This window comes from Gymnoscopelus braueri (assembly GCF_963280865.1).
Source record: "Gymnoscopelus braueri genome assembly, chromosome: 15".
Taxonomy (NCBI): domain Eukaryota; kingdom Metazoa; phylum Chordata; class Actinopteri; order Myctophiformes; family Myctophidae; genus Gymnoscopelus; species Gymnoscopelus braueri.
The window spans coordinates 33,531,580-33,551,043 of record NC_137620.1 but is presented as its reverse complement, the minus strand read 5'-3'; the positions used below and the strand labels follow the sequence as shown (position 1 = coordinate 33,551,043).

Genomic DNA, 19,464 nt, shown 5'->3' with positions numbered 1-19,464 from the left:
GCATAGCAGTGTTGATACTTTTACTTAAGTAAAACATTTCAGTACTTTTTCCACCACTGGCAGCACCTCCTCCTCTCTGTGCACGTCTGTATTGAATAAATGCTACATGCATTCCACGTTTTTACGATTGCAACTAAAAAACACTTAACTGCAAGTTCTTTCATTTGCTGGGCATTTTTACTATGGTTTGGTTTCTGTTTATGTTCCATGGTGCTTAATAAAACTTGTTGAAAGACCAGAGTTTAACAACTGGCCTGTTGACCAGTGTTTTTGTTAGATTAACAAAGTGTTAATTGTTGTTTTCTTGTTTATGTGTGGTAATTGGTCAACATTACAAGCGTGCTATTGTTTTTTTTCTTTTCTTTTTTCTTTTCGGAATTGTGGGAACCATTGGTTTGGAAATATATTTGCGACCACAAATTCCCAGAGAGGCTGCACATTGTCTGAGTTTTAATGAGGCATGTGCGTAAGCAGTGTGTGGTTATGCGTTTTGATGCGAGGCAGCCCTTAACTGTCTGTTATGTGCAAAGAAAAGTAAGATTCTTGTCACGTTTCTGTGGTGTATGAACCCAGCTGTTGATAGTGCAGGTAAAGCCGCCTGCTGTGCCCCTCCTCGCCGGTCTTGTAGTGCAGTGGTTCTCAAAGTGAAGGGGGTTCCAGGGGGTTCCCAGCAAAATGAGCTAATATAGCATCAACATTTTGAGCTATTTTAGCCACTTTAACCCTTTAAGACCGGGAGAAGCATCTGTGTCATTTTTTGATTTGAGCTAAAAAGCATTATTTTACACTTTGGCTATTCAAAAATAGCAGATATACAAGCTCATAGCGCGGCACCGAGTGCCGCGCTACGAGCTTGTAGATCTGCTATTTTTGAAAAAACTTGAACATTTGTGCAAATCTTTGAATGTATATTTTTTAAAGCAAACATTTGTAACTCAAATCTTTGCTTCTGGGGGGTCCCTGGAACAACATATATTGAGATGGGGGTCCGCGGTCAAATACATATAATTTTGAGGGTCCTTGACATGAAAAAGTTTGAGCACCACTGACATAGAAACATACGTTTTTCAGAATTCTGTTGGGATTTAGAAGACATTTTGTAGAATCGGCCTCAGGTGCTAATGGGTTAACCGTATATATGTACATCGGCTATTTGAAAATAGCCGATCTACAAGCTCACACCGCGTTCCAATGTGACGTGTTCGTCCGGGAAGCTTGTATTCTCTCAAATCTTGAAACAATTTGAAACATTTGGAATATTCTTTATTTTAACCGACATCTTGGCACGTAATATTCTCTCAAGTGGGTCTGCGGTCAAATACATCTAAATTTTTGAGGGGTCCTCCTTGACATGAGAAAGTTTTGAGAACCACTGTTGTAGTGTGTATCCTGTGTCTATAAGGGAGCGTGGTCAAGCAGCAGAGAGGGGAGCCCACCCCTACTTCTCCTCCGCTCTCTCTCTCTTTCTCTCCGGGGCCCGGCTGGGCCCCTGCCAGGGACCACTCCAGACAGCATGAGGCCCCTATCCACTTTCACACACGAAAAGGAAAAGGGGCTGGGGATGAATAAGTCTGTGTGTGTGTGTGTGTGTGTGTTAGCCCATTAAGACCTGAAGCCGATTCTACAAAATGTCTTCTAAATCCCAACAGAATTCTGAAAAACGTATGTTTCTATGTCAGCGGTGCTCAAACTTTTTCATGTCAAGGACCCCCAAGATGATATGCTTTTGGCCGTGGACCCCCCTCTCAACATTCTTTGCTTCAGGGACCCCCAGAAGCAAAGATTTCAGTTACAAATGTTTGCTTTAAAAGAATACATATTCAAAGATTTGCACACATTTTCACGATTTTTCAAAAATAGCAGATCTACAAGCTCGTAGCGCGGCACTCGGTGCCGTGCTATAAGCCTGTAGATCTGCTATTTTTGAATAGCCAAAGTGTAAAATAATGCTTTTTTAGCTCAAATAAAAAAATGACACAGATGCGTTCCAGGTCTTAATGTGTTAGACTGTGTGTGTGCCTCAAACCATAAGCCTAAGTGTGTGTGTGTGTGTGTGTGTGTGTGAGAGAGTAGTGTACCTGCCCCTGTGTGTGTGTGTGTGTGTGTGTGTGTGTGCGTGCGTGCGTGCGTGTCTCAACACAGTGTGATTTGGAATGATCCGATATGAGCCGGTGACTGCCAACATAAACTTGAGTTTGGCTGCTGGTGTGGAGACAGGAAGGCTTCAGCGTCTTGGCTCAGACACCGCTTTATTCCCCCTCCTCTCCACATATTCATGCCCATTTCTCCATGGATTCATACCAATCTATACGTCCTTTGTATTTCAAAATAAGTCCCACACACACACACACACACACACTTGCAGAGACTTTGGCATTCGTAGCATGCACGGTTCGATCCGGGGGCTTTGTGCTAAAACGTGACTCTGGTGTTATTTCTGCAAAGCGATTCTGTCCCGTTGTCTAACGCAGTGGTTCTCAAACTTTTTCATGTCGAGGACGCCCAAAATTATATGTATTTGGCCAAGGACCCCCATCTCAAAATGTTTTGTTCCAGGGACCCCCAGAAGCAAAGATTGAGTTACAAAAAAAATATATATATTCAAAGGTTTGCACAAATATAAACGATTTTAGTGCCGTGCTATGAGCTTGTAGATCTGCTATTTTTGAATAGCCAAAGTATAAAAGGTAAAAAAAAAATTGTGATGCTATATTAACACATTTTGCTGGGGACCCCCTGGACCCCACTTTGAGAACCAATGGTCTAACGGGTTAAAGAGTTGAGTCTTGCGCCCCCTATCGTGATTAATTTCCAGTGGCACTCGCTTGTCCGTTAAGCTGCCGAGGTATTTTCCACGGGTAGAAGAAAAGGAGAAAATAAGCAGGGAGGAGGAGGAGAGGATAAGCGAGGGAGCAGATGAGGTAAAGTTGGCCGTGAACCCTGTGGTCGGGGTATTATTCACCACTTGAACCCCTATAGCATCACTATTCTGGGGTGAACATCAGGTGAAAATGGTAAAGAGGTTTGGTGTAGAGGGAGAAAAGGAGCAGACTTAGTTAGTATAGAGCCCGGCGGTACCCTAAGTATACAGGATTTAAGGTGGTTAAACCTTGCGCTGAGCATTTGGCATGTTCACCTGCAATCCCCGCCCTTCCATTTTTCCTCTAAGTCTGGCACAGGGCGATGGTGTCAACTCATTCAGTGCCACTGGACGTCTAAGACGTCCGTTGTATCATAAGCCCTGTGCCACTGGACGTCTAAGACGTCCGTTGTATCATAAGCCCTGTGCCACTGGACGTCTAAGACGTCCCAAATATATATATTTTTTTTAAATGTTCAGAACCCAAGATATGATGATTTGAAAATGTTCTGCTCCATCCACTTCTTGTTTAACTTCTTACTGAAAAAGGCTGTATCTCGGCTCCAAGCACTTTTTTTTTACAATGAATTTTGGCTCTGGCACTAAACTGCCAGAAATAAGTCAGGCACTGAATGAGTTAATTGGCAGCGTAGTTCAGACTCTTAATGCTCTCTCTCGCTCTCTCGTTTGGATGTATCCTTCTCTTTCCATCTTCTCTCTCTGGCAAATATTTTAATTTCTCCTTTCATTTGCTCTACCTCTGTCTTCTTCTTCAGAGGAGCCTGATTAGATCTGTGTTTCGTTTTGAGACGTGCCACTCGGAGAGCCTTAGTCATGCTGCGACGGGTTGTGAGCTTGTAGATCTGCTATTTTCGCAGAACGTTCGCCTGTTTTCACCAAATAAATGTTAGTTTATTTATTATGACATGCCCACAATAGGGAATATGCTAGGGTTCATGTGGTTAAAGTATCAACGTCACTCCTGTTTGACAGGACAGACAAAACAGGCAACCTCTTTTGGCCCCCGATATCCTAATGGCACAATGGACAGTCTCAACATCACGTCCCGTGTTTTTATGATTCTTTGGTTTGAATTCAAAGTGGTGATATTGAAACCTATTCATAGAACAGTCACACCGTTCTTGCATTATAATAATTTTAAGTGAAATGAAGTATGGTGAAATTAAACTACTAATTTGGGTGGGGGGAAACGTGGGGATCTCTGGACCGCACTTTGAAAGCCACCTGTATGCGATCAATACATCAAATGCTAGCCTGATGTACGAATTTTCACTTTTTTCACTGACGAAAACTAAATAAAAACTATGATGACTAAAACTAAGACTATTTGTTGACAATTTCGTCAACAAATAAAAACTAGACTAAAATGTTAGTGAGGGACGAGTGGAGAAGAGATCCAATAGACTAAAAGACATTGTATGCTTGGTTGCACTCGTGTGTTCTGAAAATAGCAGATCTACAAGCTCACAACGCGTCGCAGCGCGACGCGTTGTGAGCTTGTAGCTCTGCTATTTTCAGCATGCAACCAAGTGTAAAAATCAGCCATTACGGCGCCATCAAGGCACCGCCAAAATACATTTTAGTCGACTAAATCAACTGTAGATTTAGTCGACTATAACCTTATGGTATTTAGTCGACTAAAACTAGACTAACAGTCAAACATTTCAGGTGACTAAAATATGACTAAAAACTAAATGGAATTTGATTCAAAAGGACTATGACTCAACACTACGTCGAGCTAAATTGAGCCTGGCTAGGCTGAAGCTGATGCCTCTGTGTACGCCCACCTCCCTCGTGACAGAGCTAACATCCGATCCAGGGCTAGCGAGAGATGGTGCCTGGTGGTTCCCAGTTGTCTGGGGTTCATTATTAGGGCTCGGGGGGCCCCCTCCGCGCCGGTGTAGGATATACTATAGCCTCAGGGCGAGGCCAAGTCTGAGCGCCCTTTAACCCCCCATCCCATGACCTCTTCACACTCATGAATAACTGCGGTGGTGCTCACACTAATGCATGCATATACACGCACACACGCTTTGCTTCCTCTGTGTCGCCTTTCTCTCTCTCTCTCTCTCTCTCTCTCTCTCTCTCTCTCTCTCTCTCTCTCTCTCTCTCTCTCTCTCTCTCTCTCTCTCTCTCTCTCTGTGGGTGGAAAGTAACTAAGTACGTTTCTCTCTCTCTCTGTGGTGGAAAGTAACTAAGTACATTTACTCAAGTACTGTACTTAAGTACAATTTTGGGGTATTTGTACTTTACTTGAGTATTTCCCAATTGTCTATACTTTTACTTCTACTCCGCTACCATCTCAGAGGCAAACATTGTACTTTTACTCCACTACAATTATTTTAAAAACTTTAGTTACTGGTTACTTTACAGATATAAATTGTTACACTATCAAACACACATTAACCACTTAAGCCCTATGTTTATGCATAAGCTATTTGAAAATAGCAGATCTACAAGCTCACAACGCGTCGCATCGCGACGCGTTGTGAGCTTGTAACAGAGTATTTATTTATTTATTGCAATATTGATACTTTTACTTAAGTAACGAATTTGAGTACTTTTTCCACCACTGCTCGCTCTCTCTCTCTCTCTCTCTCTCTCTCTCTCTCTCTCTCTCTCTCTCTCTCTCTCTCTCTCTCTCTCTCTCTCTCTCTCTCTCTCTTTGACTGACTCACTCTCTCTCTGTCAAACACTCACACACACACACACATCCCATAAGCATCCCACTCCGGCCACAGCCCCCCCCTGTCACCCCCCCACATTCCAGCAACAGCTGAACAGCCATTGACCGGGGGCTGGCTAATCACGTGGGGCTATTTTCTGCGTTCGCTTCTCCATATCTTTGCTGTTGTCGGGCAGAGACCTCGTATCTCCATGTTTCATCTTTTTAATTAAGTGTGCCTGCCATGTAATGGCAAAACACTTGTTGTATTCCGCCATACTTATTAATACATGTCGCCACAAAACTTTGTCCGTCCGTAACTACCGAACGGTTTACACTACCCCGGCAAACTATACATCAAAACGTGCGGCTTGGCCGGGAATAGTGTGCTCGGATAGGCCAAAACTACGTAACCACGCCCCCTTTTTGGCCCCCATCGAAACCCATGTTTAAAAAAAAAAGTGCCCGAAACGCTCCGAAAGTGGGGGTCTGCGAACAAATACATTGGGCCTCCGTTTTGGTCTCAGACGACCGGAAGTGGGTGAAACAAGCACTTGAAACCATTTCCGTAATTGTTTAAATTGTTTGTCCTTTTTTTTTTTTTATATTATTTTTTTTCTTTTTTTTGAATTTTCAAATTATTTCTTTCCTTTTTTTTTTTTTACCCTGGTACTTTGTAGTGACACTATTTTGGGTCCTCCAGCCAGCTGCAGGCACACTTAAAAATCCGTAGAAATTTGGTTTCTAGTGTTATTTGTTTTCAAAAGTGATTGACCTATTTTTTACAGTCCGGCATTCAGTGTCACGCAAAAAGTAGCGGAAAATAGCCAATCCACAGGCATTACAACGCGTCACACAATTTTCCGCTATTATTTGAAAATTAGCAAAATGTTTTGCCAGTAATGAATGACATGCCCGAAATCGGGACGGCAGGTTGAAAGTGTTTACGTCTGTGCGTGGGTTTTATAAATATTTAACCCTTTAAGACCGGGAGAAGCATCTGTGTCATTTTTTTGATTTGAGCTAAAAAAGCATTATTTTACGCTTTGGCAATTCAAAAATAGCAGATCATAGCGCGGTAGATCTGCTATTTTTGAGAAATCGGGAAAATGTGTGCAAATCTTTGAATATATATATATTTTAAAGCGAACATTTGTAACTCAAAATCTTTGCTTCTGGGGGGGTCCCTGGAACAAAATATTTTGAGATGGGGGGTCCGCGGCCAAATACATGTACATTTTGGGGGTCCTTGACATGAAAAAGATTGAGAACTACTAACAGAGTAACATTTTTTTAATATTTAATATCATATGGTGTATGTCCCTCAAACCTTTTTCAAAAGTTTGAGCCTAAATCATCACTCAGATATACTCATCCCAAGTCAATTGTGTCTGTTAATAAAAAAAAATATTTTAAAAAAATATAAAAAAAAAAGAAAATGGAAAAATTCTGCATAAAAAGAAGCATCTAAGAAAAATACAAAATCGAAAAAAAAACACTTTGAACATTTTTGAACAATTCCACCAAGTGTTTGAGGTGCCTGTTTCACCCACTTCCGGGGGGCGGAGCCAAAATCAGAGCCCGAAGTATTTGTTCGTAGACCCCCACTTAGGGGGGGTAGAAAAAGTTTCGGAGCGATTCGGGCACTTTTCATTTAACATTGGGTTTGCCATCAATAATGTTTGTGACCTCATAAACATTTCTGGAAATCCATGAAATGAGAAGGAATGACTGAATTAAAAATAAAAACATTTTTTGGGGTACAAGAGACACTGGGGACCCCAAAAAATACAAAAAAACAAGAAAAAATTGATTTTCATGGTGTAGACCCTTTAAAAAAAAACAACTGTTAGGATTTAGAAGACATTTTGTAGAATCGGAACCTCAGGTCTTAACGGGTTAACCAATGAAAAATATTAAAAAGAGCTTGTGACTAAATCATAGCTACATCATCGGATCCACTGGAACACGAGTTCTTTTTTTCTCTTCCATTTGCTGAATAGTAACTGTTTTGGACATACAAGGTTTCAGCCCCGACAGTATCGCTCACAACAACAACTGAAACCGCTGCACTCAAAAAGCTGCTCTGTGCTGCCTGTGTGCAACATGCCTGTGGCCCAGAAAGACAGTGTTGAGATTAGACTCTGGCATTGAGTACTAGTTGACTGTGAAGAAAACCAGAAGAGGAATGGAGAGAAACGACCACTAATAGCTTCATAGCATTTTTTAAAGTCAAAGTCTGTGACTGATTTATTTATATTATTGTTAAGAAAACGATGTTGTTGCCTATAGGAGGACGACCATGTTAACCACATGAACCCTGGCATTCCCATTCTGGGGCATGTCATATTAGGTGAACATTGGGGCGAAATAGGCGAGCGTTCTGTGAAAATAGCAGATCGGTTGACCAGAGTCAACTGAAGTATATAGGGTTTAGTCCGGGAACACATCTACAAATTTCTTCTAAATCCTAACTGGTTTCTGAAAAACGTATGTTGCTATATCATTATATATATTTGGCCGCGGACCCCCATCTCAAAATATTTTGTTCCAGGGACCCCCCAGAAGCAAAGATTTGAAATGTTCGCTTTAGAAAATATATATATTCAAAGATTTGCACACATTTTCACAGAAAGAAAATAGCAGATCTACAATCTCATAGTGCCGCGCTATAAGCTTGTATATCTGCTATTTTTGAATAGCCAAAGTCATCTAAAATGACACAGATGCGTTCCTGGATTGAGTAGGTTAAGTGGTTAATACAATAAGATTTACCGTCTCTGCGATAATGACAGTTCCATGTAAGGATGTTGTAAGGAACTCTCTTATTTTGCCTTGATTAGTGTAGTGCCTGTTTGAAGCTGGCCGGTTATGGAGAACCACTGATCCGATTGGACTTTACACCCAGACTGTGCTTCCTTTGGTCCTCAGCAATACATCCACCAAGTGTGAAGTTGATCAGATGAATGGTTCTAGACGAGATATGCCAAGGAAATGCATTCATTCACGCATGCATTCATTCATTCATTCATAATTCACAATTCCTTTAGCCCATTAAGACCTGGAACGCATCGGTGTCACTTTTTCATTTGAGCTAAAAAGCATTATTTTACACTTTGGCTATTCAAACATAGCAGATCTACAAGCTCGTAGTGCCGTGCTACGAGCTTGTAGATCTGCTATTTTTGGAAAATGTGTGCAAATCTTTGAATATATATTGTTTAAACTTTAAACAAAAATGTTCGCTTTAAACTTTAAAGCAAACATTTTTAACTCTATTCTTTGCTTCACATTTTGAGATGGGGGTCGGCGGCCAAATACATATCATTTTGGGGGTCCTTGACATGAAAAAGTTTGAGAACCACTGATACAGAAACATACGTTTTTTTCAGAATACTGTTGGGATTTAGAAGACATTTGTAGAATCGGCTTCAGGTCTTAATGGGTTAAAACCCAATGGTTAAATCCCAGTAATGTTGCAAGATGAAGGTTTATCCCTCCAGCTAAGGAAGTAACCCACAGCTTGTACACACACACACACACACACACACACACACACACACACACACACACACACACACACACCCCCCCACACACACCCCCCCACACACACACACACACACCGTTGCTGCCACTGTGTTATCCTCCCCCCCGACACATAATGCTAGCACAATAATTTGGCAAGCCCACAAAAGAAGGCTTTTTTTCTTCCATTCCAAGCGGAACTAATAACCTCGTACTGTAAATTCCCCAGCCGCCACCGTAAGGACCAACAACAATAATTAAGCATGTGCGCTCGGATGTTAGCGTATGCCTTATGGTTATTTTTCAGCTATCACTTTGTGTCATTTTTTTTGCACACCTGAGGCACTTCAGGATCTCGATGAGCCTCTGGGATTTGAGCAATGGTGAAAGTTACATACCAAATGTTTGTCAATGTCTGGCAACTGTCTTTCTCAAACCTTGCGTAAGCTTTGCGAGCTGTCTTTCATACGTTATTTTCTGATTCATTCACACCCGACATTGTTTTAACCCATTAAGATCTGAAGCCGATTCTACGAATGTCTTCTAAATCCCAACAGTTTTCTGAAAAACGTATGTTTCTATATCAGTGGTGCTCAAAATTTTTCATGTCAAGGACCCCAAAATGTATATGTATTGGCTGCGTACCCGCATCTCAAAATATGTTGTTCCAGGGACCCCCCAGAAGCAAAGATTTGAGTTACAAATGTTCGCTTTAAAAGAATACATATATTCAAAGATTTGCACACATTTTCACGATTTTTCAAAAATAGCAGATCTACAAGCTCGTAGCGCGGCACTCGGTGCCGCGCTACGAGCTTGTAGATCTGCTATTTTTGAATAGCCAAAGTGTAAAATAATGCTTTTTATCTCAAATAAAAAAATGACACAGATGCGTTCCAGGTCTTAATGGGTTAATAGATGTTTTCCATGTTCCCATATTTTCCATGTTTCCATATTTTTTCCCCAAAAGGCCAGAGGAAACCTGGTCTACCAAATCCCGACTGACATTTGCCAGAGACACATGTGTCAGGTCCCATTCCAGGGAGAAAACAGACACGTTTGACGTGTTTGACATTAATCAGAGGAGATTAATCGCCTCCCAGAGTGTTGCTCTCACTTTGATGTACTGACCCCGACCCCCCGAGGCAAACCTAGACATATATGAAATCAACCTAAGAAGTTGTAAATCTGACAGAACTGAATTTCTTTTGGGCTCCTTGCCTCGACCTGTCCCCGACGCTGTTGAGGCCCTGCTTTGGTGTTGAAAATCCTGTCTGGCTGTATGTTCGGCGACCTGAACATACGCTTATCTGGAATTTCAGACTTTTTTTTTCCATGCTAGAAATGACATAAATTATGTTACATAGGCCTTTCTCGAAGGTTGTCAAAGTAGGAACTTAAGAGATTGATGGCCACTCGGATCGCAGGTTTTCTAAGTGGGGGCTGCCAGGTGCCGTTATGGAAAAGGACAGTTGTGGAAAAAGTACTAAAAATGTTTACTTAAGTAAAAGTATCAATACTGCATATAATATATACTGCGGAATAAAAAATTTACTTGAGCAAAAAAGTACAAAAGTATTGGTCTCAAAATATGCTTAAAGTACAAAAGTACTCATTATGCAGAATGTCCCATTTCACAAGTATTCAAATGTATAAGAATCTTTTGAAAATAGCAGATGCAACGCGTTGTGAGCTTGTAGATCGGCTATTTTCAAATGGCCGAGATGTATATAGGGCTGAAGTGGTTAATGTATGTTTCGTAATAATTATCTAAATCTTCAAAGTAATAATCGTAGTGGAGTAAAAGTACAATATTTGCCTCTGAGATGTAGTGGAGTAGAAGTAAAAGTGCTGAAAATTGGAAATGCTCCGGTAAAGTAAAAATACCTCAAAATTGTACTTAAGTACAGTACTTGAGTAAATGTACTTAGTTACTTTACACTACTGGTAAAGGAGAGGTGCTGCCATGATGCGTTGTACTGTAGTTGATGAAACGAGTCACCACTCACCGTGTTCTTTTTTTCTTTCTGTTTGTTTGACAGAGACTTGTCCAAAAACAAAATTGGCTCGCTCAGCATTGATGTCTTCAAGGGCCTGACGAATCTGGGAAGATTGTAAGTTGTTTACATTATTAATGTTGTTGCTGTTCGCCCCTGTAACTGCATTGTCACAATGCTGCATGCTCTCCAGGAAGTTTGAATCGTAGAATTCCTAGTGTTTGCTCGTCCATTATCGTGCAGAGTGCTCAGATGTTAGCTCGTTGTCTATTGGTGATTTTGCTTTGTATCACTTTGTGTCATTTTTGCATGCCTGAGGCACTTTGGAGTTTGAACAAAAAAAAGGGAAAGTTGGATACTAAATGTTTGTCAGTCTCTGACAACTATATTTCTTATACCTTGTAGAACCGTTGCAAACTGTCTCTCTCAAATGTTATTTTCAGATTTATTCGCACCTGACACATTGTTTTAACCCATTAAGACCTGAGGCCGATTCTACAAATGTCTTCTAAATCCCAACAGTATTCTGAAAAGACGTATGTTTCTATATCAGTGGAGCTCAAACTTGTTCATGTCAAGGACCCCCAAAATTATATGTATTGGCCGCCGACCCCCATCTCAAAATGTTTTGTTCCAGGGACCCCCCAGAAGCAAAGATTTGAGTAAAAAATGTTCGCTTAAAAATATATATATATTCAAAGATTTGCACACATTTTCACGATTTTTCAAAAATAGCAGATCTACAAGCTCATAGCGCGGCACCGAGTGCCGCGCTATGAGCTTGTATATCTGCTATTTTTGAATAGCCAAAGCGTAAAATAATGCTTTTTTAGCTCAAATCAAAAAATGACACACATGCGTTCCAGGTCTCAATGGGTTAAATGCTCTGTCTAGTCAAGTACTAACAGCGTTCAGTGCAGTTCACAAATCACAACCTGCTGCTTTCCATTCAAGACGTTTTTTCCCCCCCTGCTAGTTATCTCTAAATGTATAAGCATGAGGCGTAATTTATCGAGGCAGGGTCCTGTGTTTTTTTCCACGCTCATTCCTTGGCGTCCGTGGACGGTTTTTCCACAAAAGGCCAGAGAAACCCTGGGTCTACCGAATTTGCGACTCGACGTTTACCAGAGACATCGTGTCAAGTCCCAACCCGAGGAGAAACACACATGTTTGACGTGTTCAACACCACATCGCGGGGAGATGAATCACCTCCTCCGTGTGTTGCTCTCCCTTTGATGTGCTCCCTCCCTCCCCCCGAGGCGAACATATAGACATCATCTGAAATCGTCCAGAGAAGTTGTAAATGTGTCCACGTCGTCGAGGGCCCTGCTTTGGTGTTGAAAATATACTGTCTGGCTGTATGTATGTCGGCGACCTGACCGACTGCTTCCTGGAATTTCAGCCGTTCTTTTGCAGGATGATGTCTGATTTTCCATGACTTTTCTCAAGGTTGTAAACAGCGGCGTACCCACCGTAGAGGCAGGGCAGGCGGCTGCCTGCCCAACTAAAATCTCGCCTCCGCTAGAAAAAAGTAAAAGACTGACTGAAAAGCAGGCAGTGAAAAAAATCCAAACTAAATAGTTGCCGTCGGACCATTAGCCCGTGTCCTCGTCCATTCACGCGGGGCAGTGTTAATTTTGACAGCAAATTTTGATTTAGTCTTAGTCTAGTCGACTAAATATCAAAAACCTTAGTCTTTTAGTCTTAGTCTTAGTGAAAAACAATTACACTGCAGCAAATTTTGATTTAGTCTTAGTCTTAGTCTTTTGAAAAACACACCATTTAGTTTTAGTCCTACTTTAGTCTTCTGAAAATGTTTAGCCATAGTCTTAGTCTAGTCGACTAAATATCAAAACCTTCAGTCTTTTAGTCTTAGTCTTAGTCGACAAAATTAACACTGGCGGGCAGGCAGCTAATCACCACCGTATCCATTCAGCAAAGCGACCCTCAACTATATAGTGATGCAAATGTGGCCTTTGTCTTCGTGGGGTACTAGGAGTGCCAGGGGTGGGGGTCTGGGCCATCACCTGTACTCACCTGGCATAAAAGGGGCTCTGAGAGCAGCTTGAGCCATTCATTACTAAACTACAACATGAAGAGACCACCGCTGAAGAATTGATTGATTGATTATACTTGCGTATTGTTTTTATTAACGTTTTTCAGTTTTGTAGTCAGTGTAGTGTTGTTGTTAACTTGTTTCTCCCGAGATTTTCCCCCCGAGTACCCCGGAATTCTCGCCTGCCCTAAATGTAATTCCTGGGAACGCCACTTGGTTGTAAATGTATGAAAATGTGTTGATGAACACGCAGATGAGCGATGTGGCCGTGATTTGCTCTATGGTGGCGATGAAATTAATCACAATGCTCTTTTTTTCTCTTCTGTTTGTTTGACAGAGACTTGTCCAAAAATGAAATTGGCTGTCTCAATGTGGACGTCTTCAAGGACCTGACAAGTCTAGGAAGATTGTAAGTTCTTTAAAATAGTGTAAGACTGTTGTTAACCCCTGCCGCTAAGGCACTGTTGCAATGCTACGTGCTCTTCAGCAAGTTTGAAATATAGAATAAATATTGAAACATAGAGGAGTGTTTGCTTGCCCATATCATGCAGACGTGCTTCAAATAGTCGTTCCAGCATTAGCGATTTCCTTTTTTTATCTCTCTTTCCATTTCTGTAAAAGGCAATAGCCAGTGGTGGAAAAAGTACTCAAATGTTGTACTTAAGTAAAAGTATCAATACTGCAATGTAGAAGTACTCTGTTACAAGTAAAAGTCCGGAATAAAAAAATGACTTGAGTAAAAGTACAAAAGTATTGGTATCAAAATGTACTTATAGTACCAAAAGTAAAAGTACTAAAATGTTTGAAAATAGCAGGATCTACAAGCTCACAACGCGTCGCGATGCGACGCGTTGTGAGCTTGTAGATGCAAAGTAACTAGTAACTAAAGTTTTCATATAATTGTAGTGGAGTAAAAGTACAATATTTGCCTCTGAGATGTAGTGGAGTAGAAGTAAAAGTACTGAAAATTGGAAATACTCCACTAAGAAATCCACTACTCAAAATTGTACTTAAGTACAGTACTTGAATACATGTACTTAGTTACTTTACACCACTGGCAATAGCTTACGTGATGTGTTCTCTCCCCAGGATCCTGTCGGGAAACAAGTTCTCCTCGTTGACCCAGGGGAACTTTGACTTGAGCTTGGGGTCTCTGAAGACAATGTAAGTATGGTTAGGAATCGACATAACTAGAGTGATCCAATAAGTAAGCATAGCCTCACGAGGGCCGAATGAATGTATGCTCTGCAAACAGTGTGAGTCACGTGACTTTCAACAAACATTGTTAAAGTGATAGCTAAAGTAATCAGATATGACACAGATTTAACTGCTTGGCCTCAAGTCTCAAGAGGATTTATTTGTTAATCGATGTAGTTTCCCGTCTCATATAGAGGCCGTCAATAGACTTGGGTCTATATTCAAAATTGCATATCGCGATGTAGTCCCACCGACATTTCACGATATGTGATATTTTGGTTATAAAAAATACATTGTGCGGTGGTTCATCTGAATACATACATTCCTGTATGTATCACAGTATTGCGATAACTGTGATGTAACCAAAATATTGTGATGTTGCGTAATTATCACAATATTCGATATTAACTCATTTCCTGCCATGGACGCATAAAGTCGTTCTATTAAATAGTCCACTTGCCCGCCAAGACGCATAAAGTCGTTCTATTAAAAAAATGAGGCACGCTGTTTAAGGCACCCTAACACAGCTTTGTGATGATCCATCGTCCCTCAGAGAAGAAGTATGTGGATGTGACATCATTCCATCCGCCCTGACTATGGGATTTTCAGAAAAACACCTCTAACTCAGTTGCTGTTTTTTTGCATTGAAAACCACCGTTTTCAGCGGGCCGTGGCCCCAAAATGGCGGATCGCGGTTGGAATGTTGTTGTTCCCTCCGTCTACCCATGGGGACTATTTCTTTTGGGTTTTTTTTGTACGCAATGTCGCTTCCACGGCGTTTCAAAGATCATCGGATTAAGGTAATTACGCTGGCAAGGGGCGATGTTTAATACCTTGGCGGGTGATGTGTTAATGGATATTGGCCCGCGACCTAGCAGTGCAATGGAGCTTCATATTGATAATTGCCATTCCCTCCGCAGAGAGTTTGACACGGGCTACCTGCTGTGCGACTGCAACCTGCAGCGGGTGCTGCGCTGGATCAAAGTCATGAAAATAGGGGTGAAGGACACCAAATGCTCCTTCCCACGCTCAATGCAAGGCAAGCTCATTACCTCAATCAACCCTGAGCTGCTCACCTGCGGTAAGGACCTAACGCACAGAAGCGCACATTTCACATACATAAGGGATATATATCGATGCAACTTTTTTTCCGACCGCCAATAGCCGTTTTCTGAGTACGAAGTGTCAACGGAAGTTCTCTCCAATCTGTTCTGAAGGGCTGAAATTAAGTAATACTCTGTATATATATCAGTTTTGTCAAAACGGCACGCTGTCCCTTCAGATTTCTTTGCTCCCTTCCGTCGGGAGCGGCTGATGGTGGTGTCTGGGGGGAACAGGAGCTTGTGCAATGAGACGGGAGATAAGAGTACGGTCGCGCAGGCCATAGCGCTGCCTTTGTTTGCACTCGCTCATGTCTTATCAGTTTGGCATTCGTCACAGGGGGTTATGAAATGCACTAGCACAAGCCTAGCGAGGGCCAATCGAATCGCATGACACAAAATGACAAATAAAACTGCTTTATTCACACGATTCCACAATTCAGGGCGCTATCTCCCCTTCCAAAATATGCCATTGAAAGCAGTTTCTTAGATAAATGTGAAAAATTGACCATATAATGACATTTTATTGTGTGACAAGAATGGGTTATTTTTTTGTTCAAGAAGTCTGTATTTGGCCCGGATCGCTGGCCGAGCGGTCCGGGCACTTAGGCTCAATGTAGCCTGACAGCACGTTTGCAGGGTTCGAGTCACGTTCCCGACGACCTTTGCTGCGTGTCTCTCCCCGTCCCTCTCTCTCTCCCTCTTTCCTGTCCATCTTCACTGAAAACTATCAATAAAGGCGGAAAAGACACACAAAAAAACTTTAACCTGGGATGCATCTGTGTCATTTTTAGATTTGAGCTAAAAAGCATTATTTTACACTTTGGCTATTCAAAAATAGCAGATCTACAAGCTCGTAGCGCGGCACTCGGTGCCGCACTATGAGCTTGTAGATCTGCTATTTATGAAAAAACGTGAACACGTGTGCAAATCTTTGAATATTTATATTCTTTTAAAGCGAACATTTTTAACTCAAATGTTTGCTTCTGGGGGGTCCGTGGTTAAATACATATAATTTTGAGGGTCCTTGACATGAAAAAGTTTGAGCACCACTGATATAGAAACATACGTTTTTTTTCAGAAAACTGTTGGGATTTAGAAGACATTTTGTAGAATCGGCTTCAGGTCTTAATGGGTTAAAGGAAGTCTGTATTTGACCGTCGCCGTCTGCTGAAACTTAATTTTTTAATGTGGTTATGATGACTGTTGGTTTTTAACTGATTGGCTATATTTAGATGTGTATGTATGTGCCAAAAACCTGAAACACACGCTCTCATCCTGCTAAAAAGTAATGTCCCACGTCCCTGTCTCACCCATGTCCCTCTTCTGTCTCGTCTCATGTCCTTACCCCTCCCCCCCCAGACGCACCACTAGAGCTCCCCTCCTTCCAGCTGACTCCGTCCCAGCGCCAGGTCGTCTTCCAGGGGGACAGTCTGCCGTTCCAGTGTCAGGCCTCTTTCGTGGCCGAGGACATGCAGGTTCTGTGGTACCAAGACGGACGCATGGTGGAGCCCGACGCCGCGCAGGGCATCTTCATCGAGAAGAGCATGGTGCAGAACTGCTCCCTCATCGCCAGGTATGGTGGCGATCAGTGGTGGAAAAAGTACTCAAATTCTTTACTTAAGTAGAAGTACCAATACTGCAATATAAACATACTCTGTTACAAGTAAAAGTCCAGAATAAAAAAATTACTTGAGTAAAAGTACAAAAGTATTGGCATCAAAATGTACTTAAAGTACCAAAAGTAAAAGTACTAAATATTTGAAAATAGCAGATCTACAAGCTCACAACGCGTCGCATCGCGACGCGTTGTGAGCTTGTAGATCTGCTATTTTCAAATAGCCTATGTATAAAACAGGGCTAAAGTGGATAATGTATGTTTCATTATATCATAGTTTATATCTGAAAAGTAACTAGTAACTAAAGTTTTCAAATAATTGTAGTGGAGTAAAAGTACAATATTTGCCTCTGAGATGTAGTGGAGTAGAAGTACAAGTATTGGAAATTGGAAATACTCAAGTAAAGTACAAATACCCAAAATTGTACTTAAGTACAGTACTTGAGTAAATGTACTTAGTTACTTTCCACCACTGGTGGCGATGCACACGTTCACTCACTGCTGTATGCGTGTTTGTATCGACTTGAACCCTCGCATCTCTATTGTACGCGTTGCAACCATCCATAGACTGTATAAAAAGAATGGACGAAGCTACGCCATTGGTTTCTTCAGACCGTAAATGAAGCCGATTGTTCAGGAATTTCAAATCCGCCATCTTTCAATATCGCGTCATATCCTGCAGAATGCAACCAGACCAGTATTGGTTGGGTAGCTTGTCAATCAAGAGCGGGGGGGCGGGGAATGAATGCTATTGGTTGTGTAGCTTGTCAATCATATCATCCCGCCCCTCCTAGAGCATAGGCTACTTTATCGTCAATTTTAAAATAAATGGGACCATAGTTTACCAAAACGCATATCATGATGATTGAAAGGAGACTTTAAACTAGCGACTGGAAGCATATAGTATTTATGACAATGTTTATTAAGGTAAGAAAATTCGTCAAAAACCCATCCGCTTGCATTGAGATAAATTCTTTCTGACACCAGCAGGGGTAAAACAGCGAAACTACAGGCCATTCCATATGAACTGTCTCTTGAACTCTCTTCCTTACTCGATTCAATCTCAAAGCAGGAAGCTGGGCCCTTGGTTGCAACGTGACATGTTGTTTGCTTGTAGATCAGCTATATTTTGGTGAAGAGATTATGTGTGGAGTGGAAAAAGAGAGGACCAAGTGCAGAGCCAACTCGGGTCCAGTTTACTAAGTAAAGAGAGTTTAACCCATTAAGACCTTAAGCCGAGTCTACAAAATGTCTTCCAAATCTCCCAACAGTTTTCTGAAAAAACGTATGTTTCTATATCAGTGGTTCTCAAACTTTTTCATGTCAAGGACCCGCAAAAAGATATGTATTTGGCCGCCGACCCCCATCTCAAAATATTTAGGGGACCCCCAGAAGCAAAGATTTTAGTTTACAATGTTCGCTTTAAAATAATATAAATTCAAAAATGTGCACAAATTTTCACGATTTTTCAAAAATAGCAGATCTACAAGCTCGTAGCGCGGCACTCGGTGCCGCGCTATGAGCTTGTATATCTGCTATTTTTGAATAGCCAAAGTGTAAAATAATGCTTTTTAGCCCAAATCAAAAAATGACACAGATGCGTTCCAGGTCTTAATGGGATAAGTGGTTCATTTTAGAATGCTTCTGTGTTCAGTCATCACGTCCATATACACAGAATGAGATGTTCGGCTCTCGGCGCGTGCAGCGCGCCTTGCAGTCTAGTAGTGTCATGCGGTTCGTTTGCATTGAGTCATGCATTCTCGGAGATGTAGGTATTATTGTGTGCCAAGATATCTATACGTCCATTCACATGCTAAGTGGGATCATGGGACTTATAAATGATGAAGTCGTGATTTGAATGGTCTCTTAGTCATTGCCGCACATGCGGCATGATTCAGACATTCCACAGCCACGATAAAACTTTGGTGAGCAGATCTGAGTGTAAAGAACTCTTCCTGGTTCTCATTAAATCTAAATGTTCTGCCCGCTGGCCTTTTTAAGCAGGTAAATGCATTAGTTTCAATATGCAATCCAGTATATATCCTCCTTCCAGTGTTCTGAGTTAATATTAATAGAAATTTTTCCACATTGTTTTCCCACCAGCGCCTTGACCATCTCCAACATCCAGCCCGGGTCCACAGGGAACTGGGAGTGTCGGGTCTGGACCAGCAGAGGAAACACCACCAGGACGGTCCACATCGTGGTCCTGGAGAGTTCCGCGAAATACTGCGCTCCGGAACGCGTCTCCAACAACAAGGGGGAGTTCAGGTCAGCAAACGGAACCAGAGGAAGAGAATATGTTCTCAATGGTTTACAGAATCACAGAATCCCTCATCTGATCTGTGCGATGATCACAGATCTACAGAACACGTTTATATGTATATATATATAATGTTTAAACCATTAAAGGGGAATACCACTCATT

General features: G+C 41.6%; 1 protein-coding gene across 1 annotated transcript in view; it reads left to right on the top strand.

Annotated features, from left to right (window-relative positions):
* The window catches only part of adgra3 (adhesion G protein-coupled receptor A3), a gene marked incomplete at its 3' end in the record, with an annotated part of 68,137 nt that overhangs the window by 26,419 nt on the left and 22,254 nt on the right, over positions 1-19,464 (top strand). The window contains exons 4-9 of the mRNA XM_080450908.1: positions 11,114-11,185; positions 13,462-13,533; positions 14,214-14,288; positions 15,242-15,402; positions 16,784-16,997; positions 19,143-19,307. Of these exons, the coding sequence (XP_080307034.1) occupies positions 11,114-11,185; positions 13,462-13,533; positions 14,214-14,288; positions 15,242-15,402; positions 16,784-16,997; positions 19,143-19,307 (759 nt within the window). The remainder of the gene's footprint in view (positions 1-11,113; positions 11,186-13,461; positions 13,534-14,213; positions 14,289-15,241; positions 15,403-16,783; positions 16,998-19,142; positions 19,308-19,464) is intronic.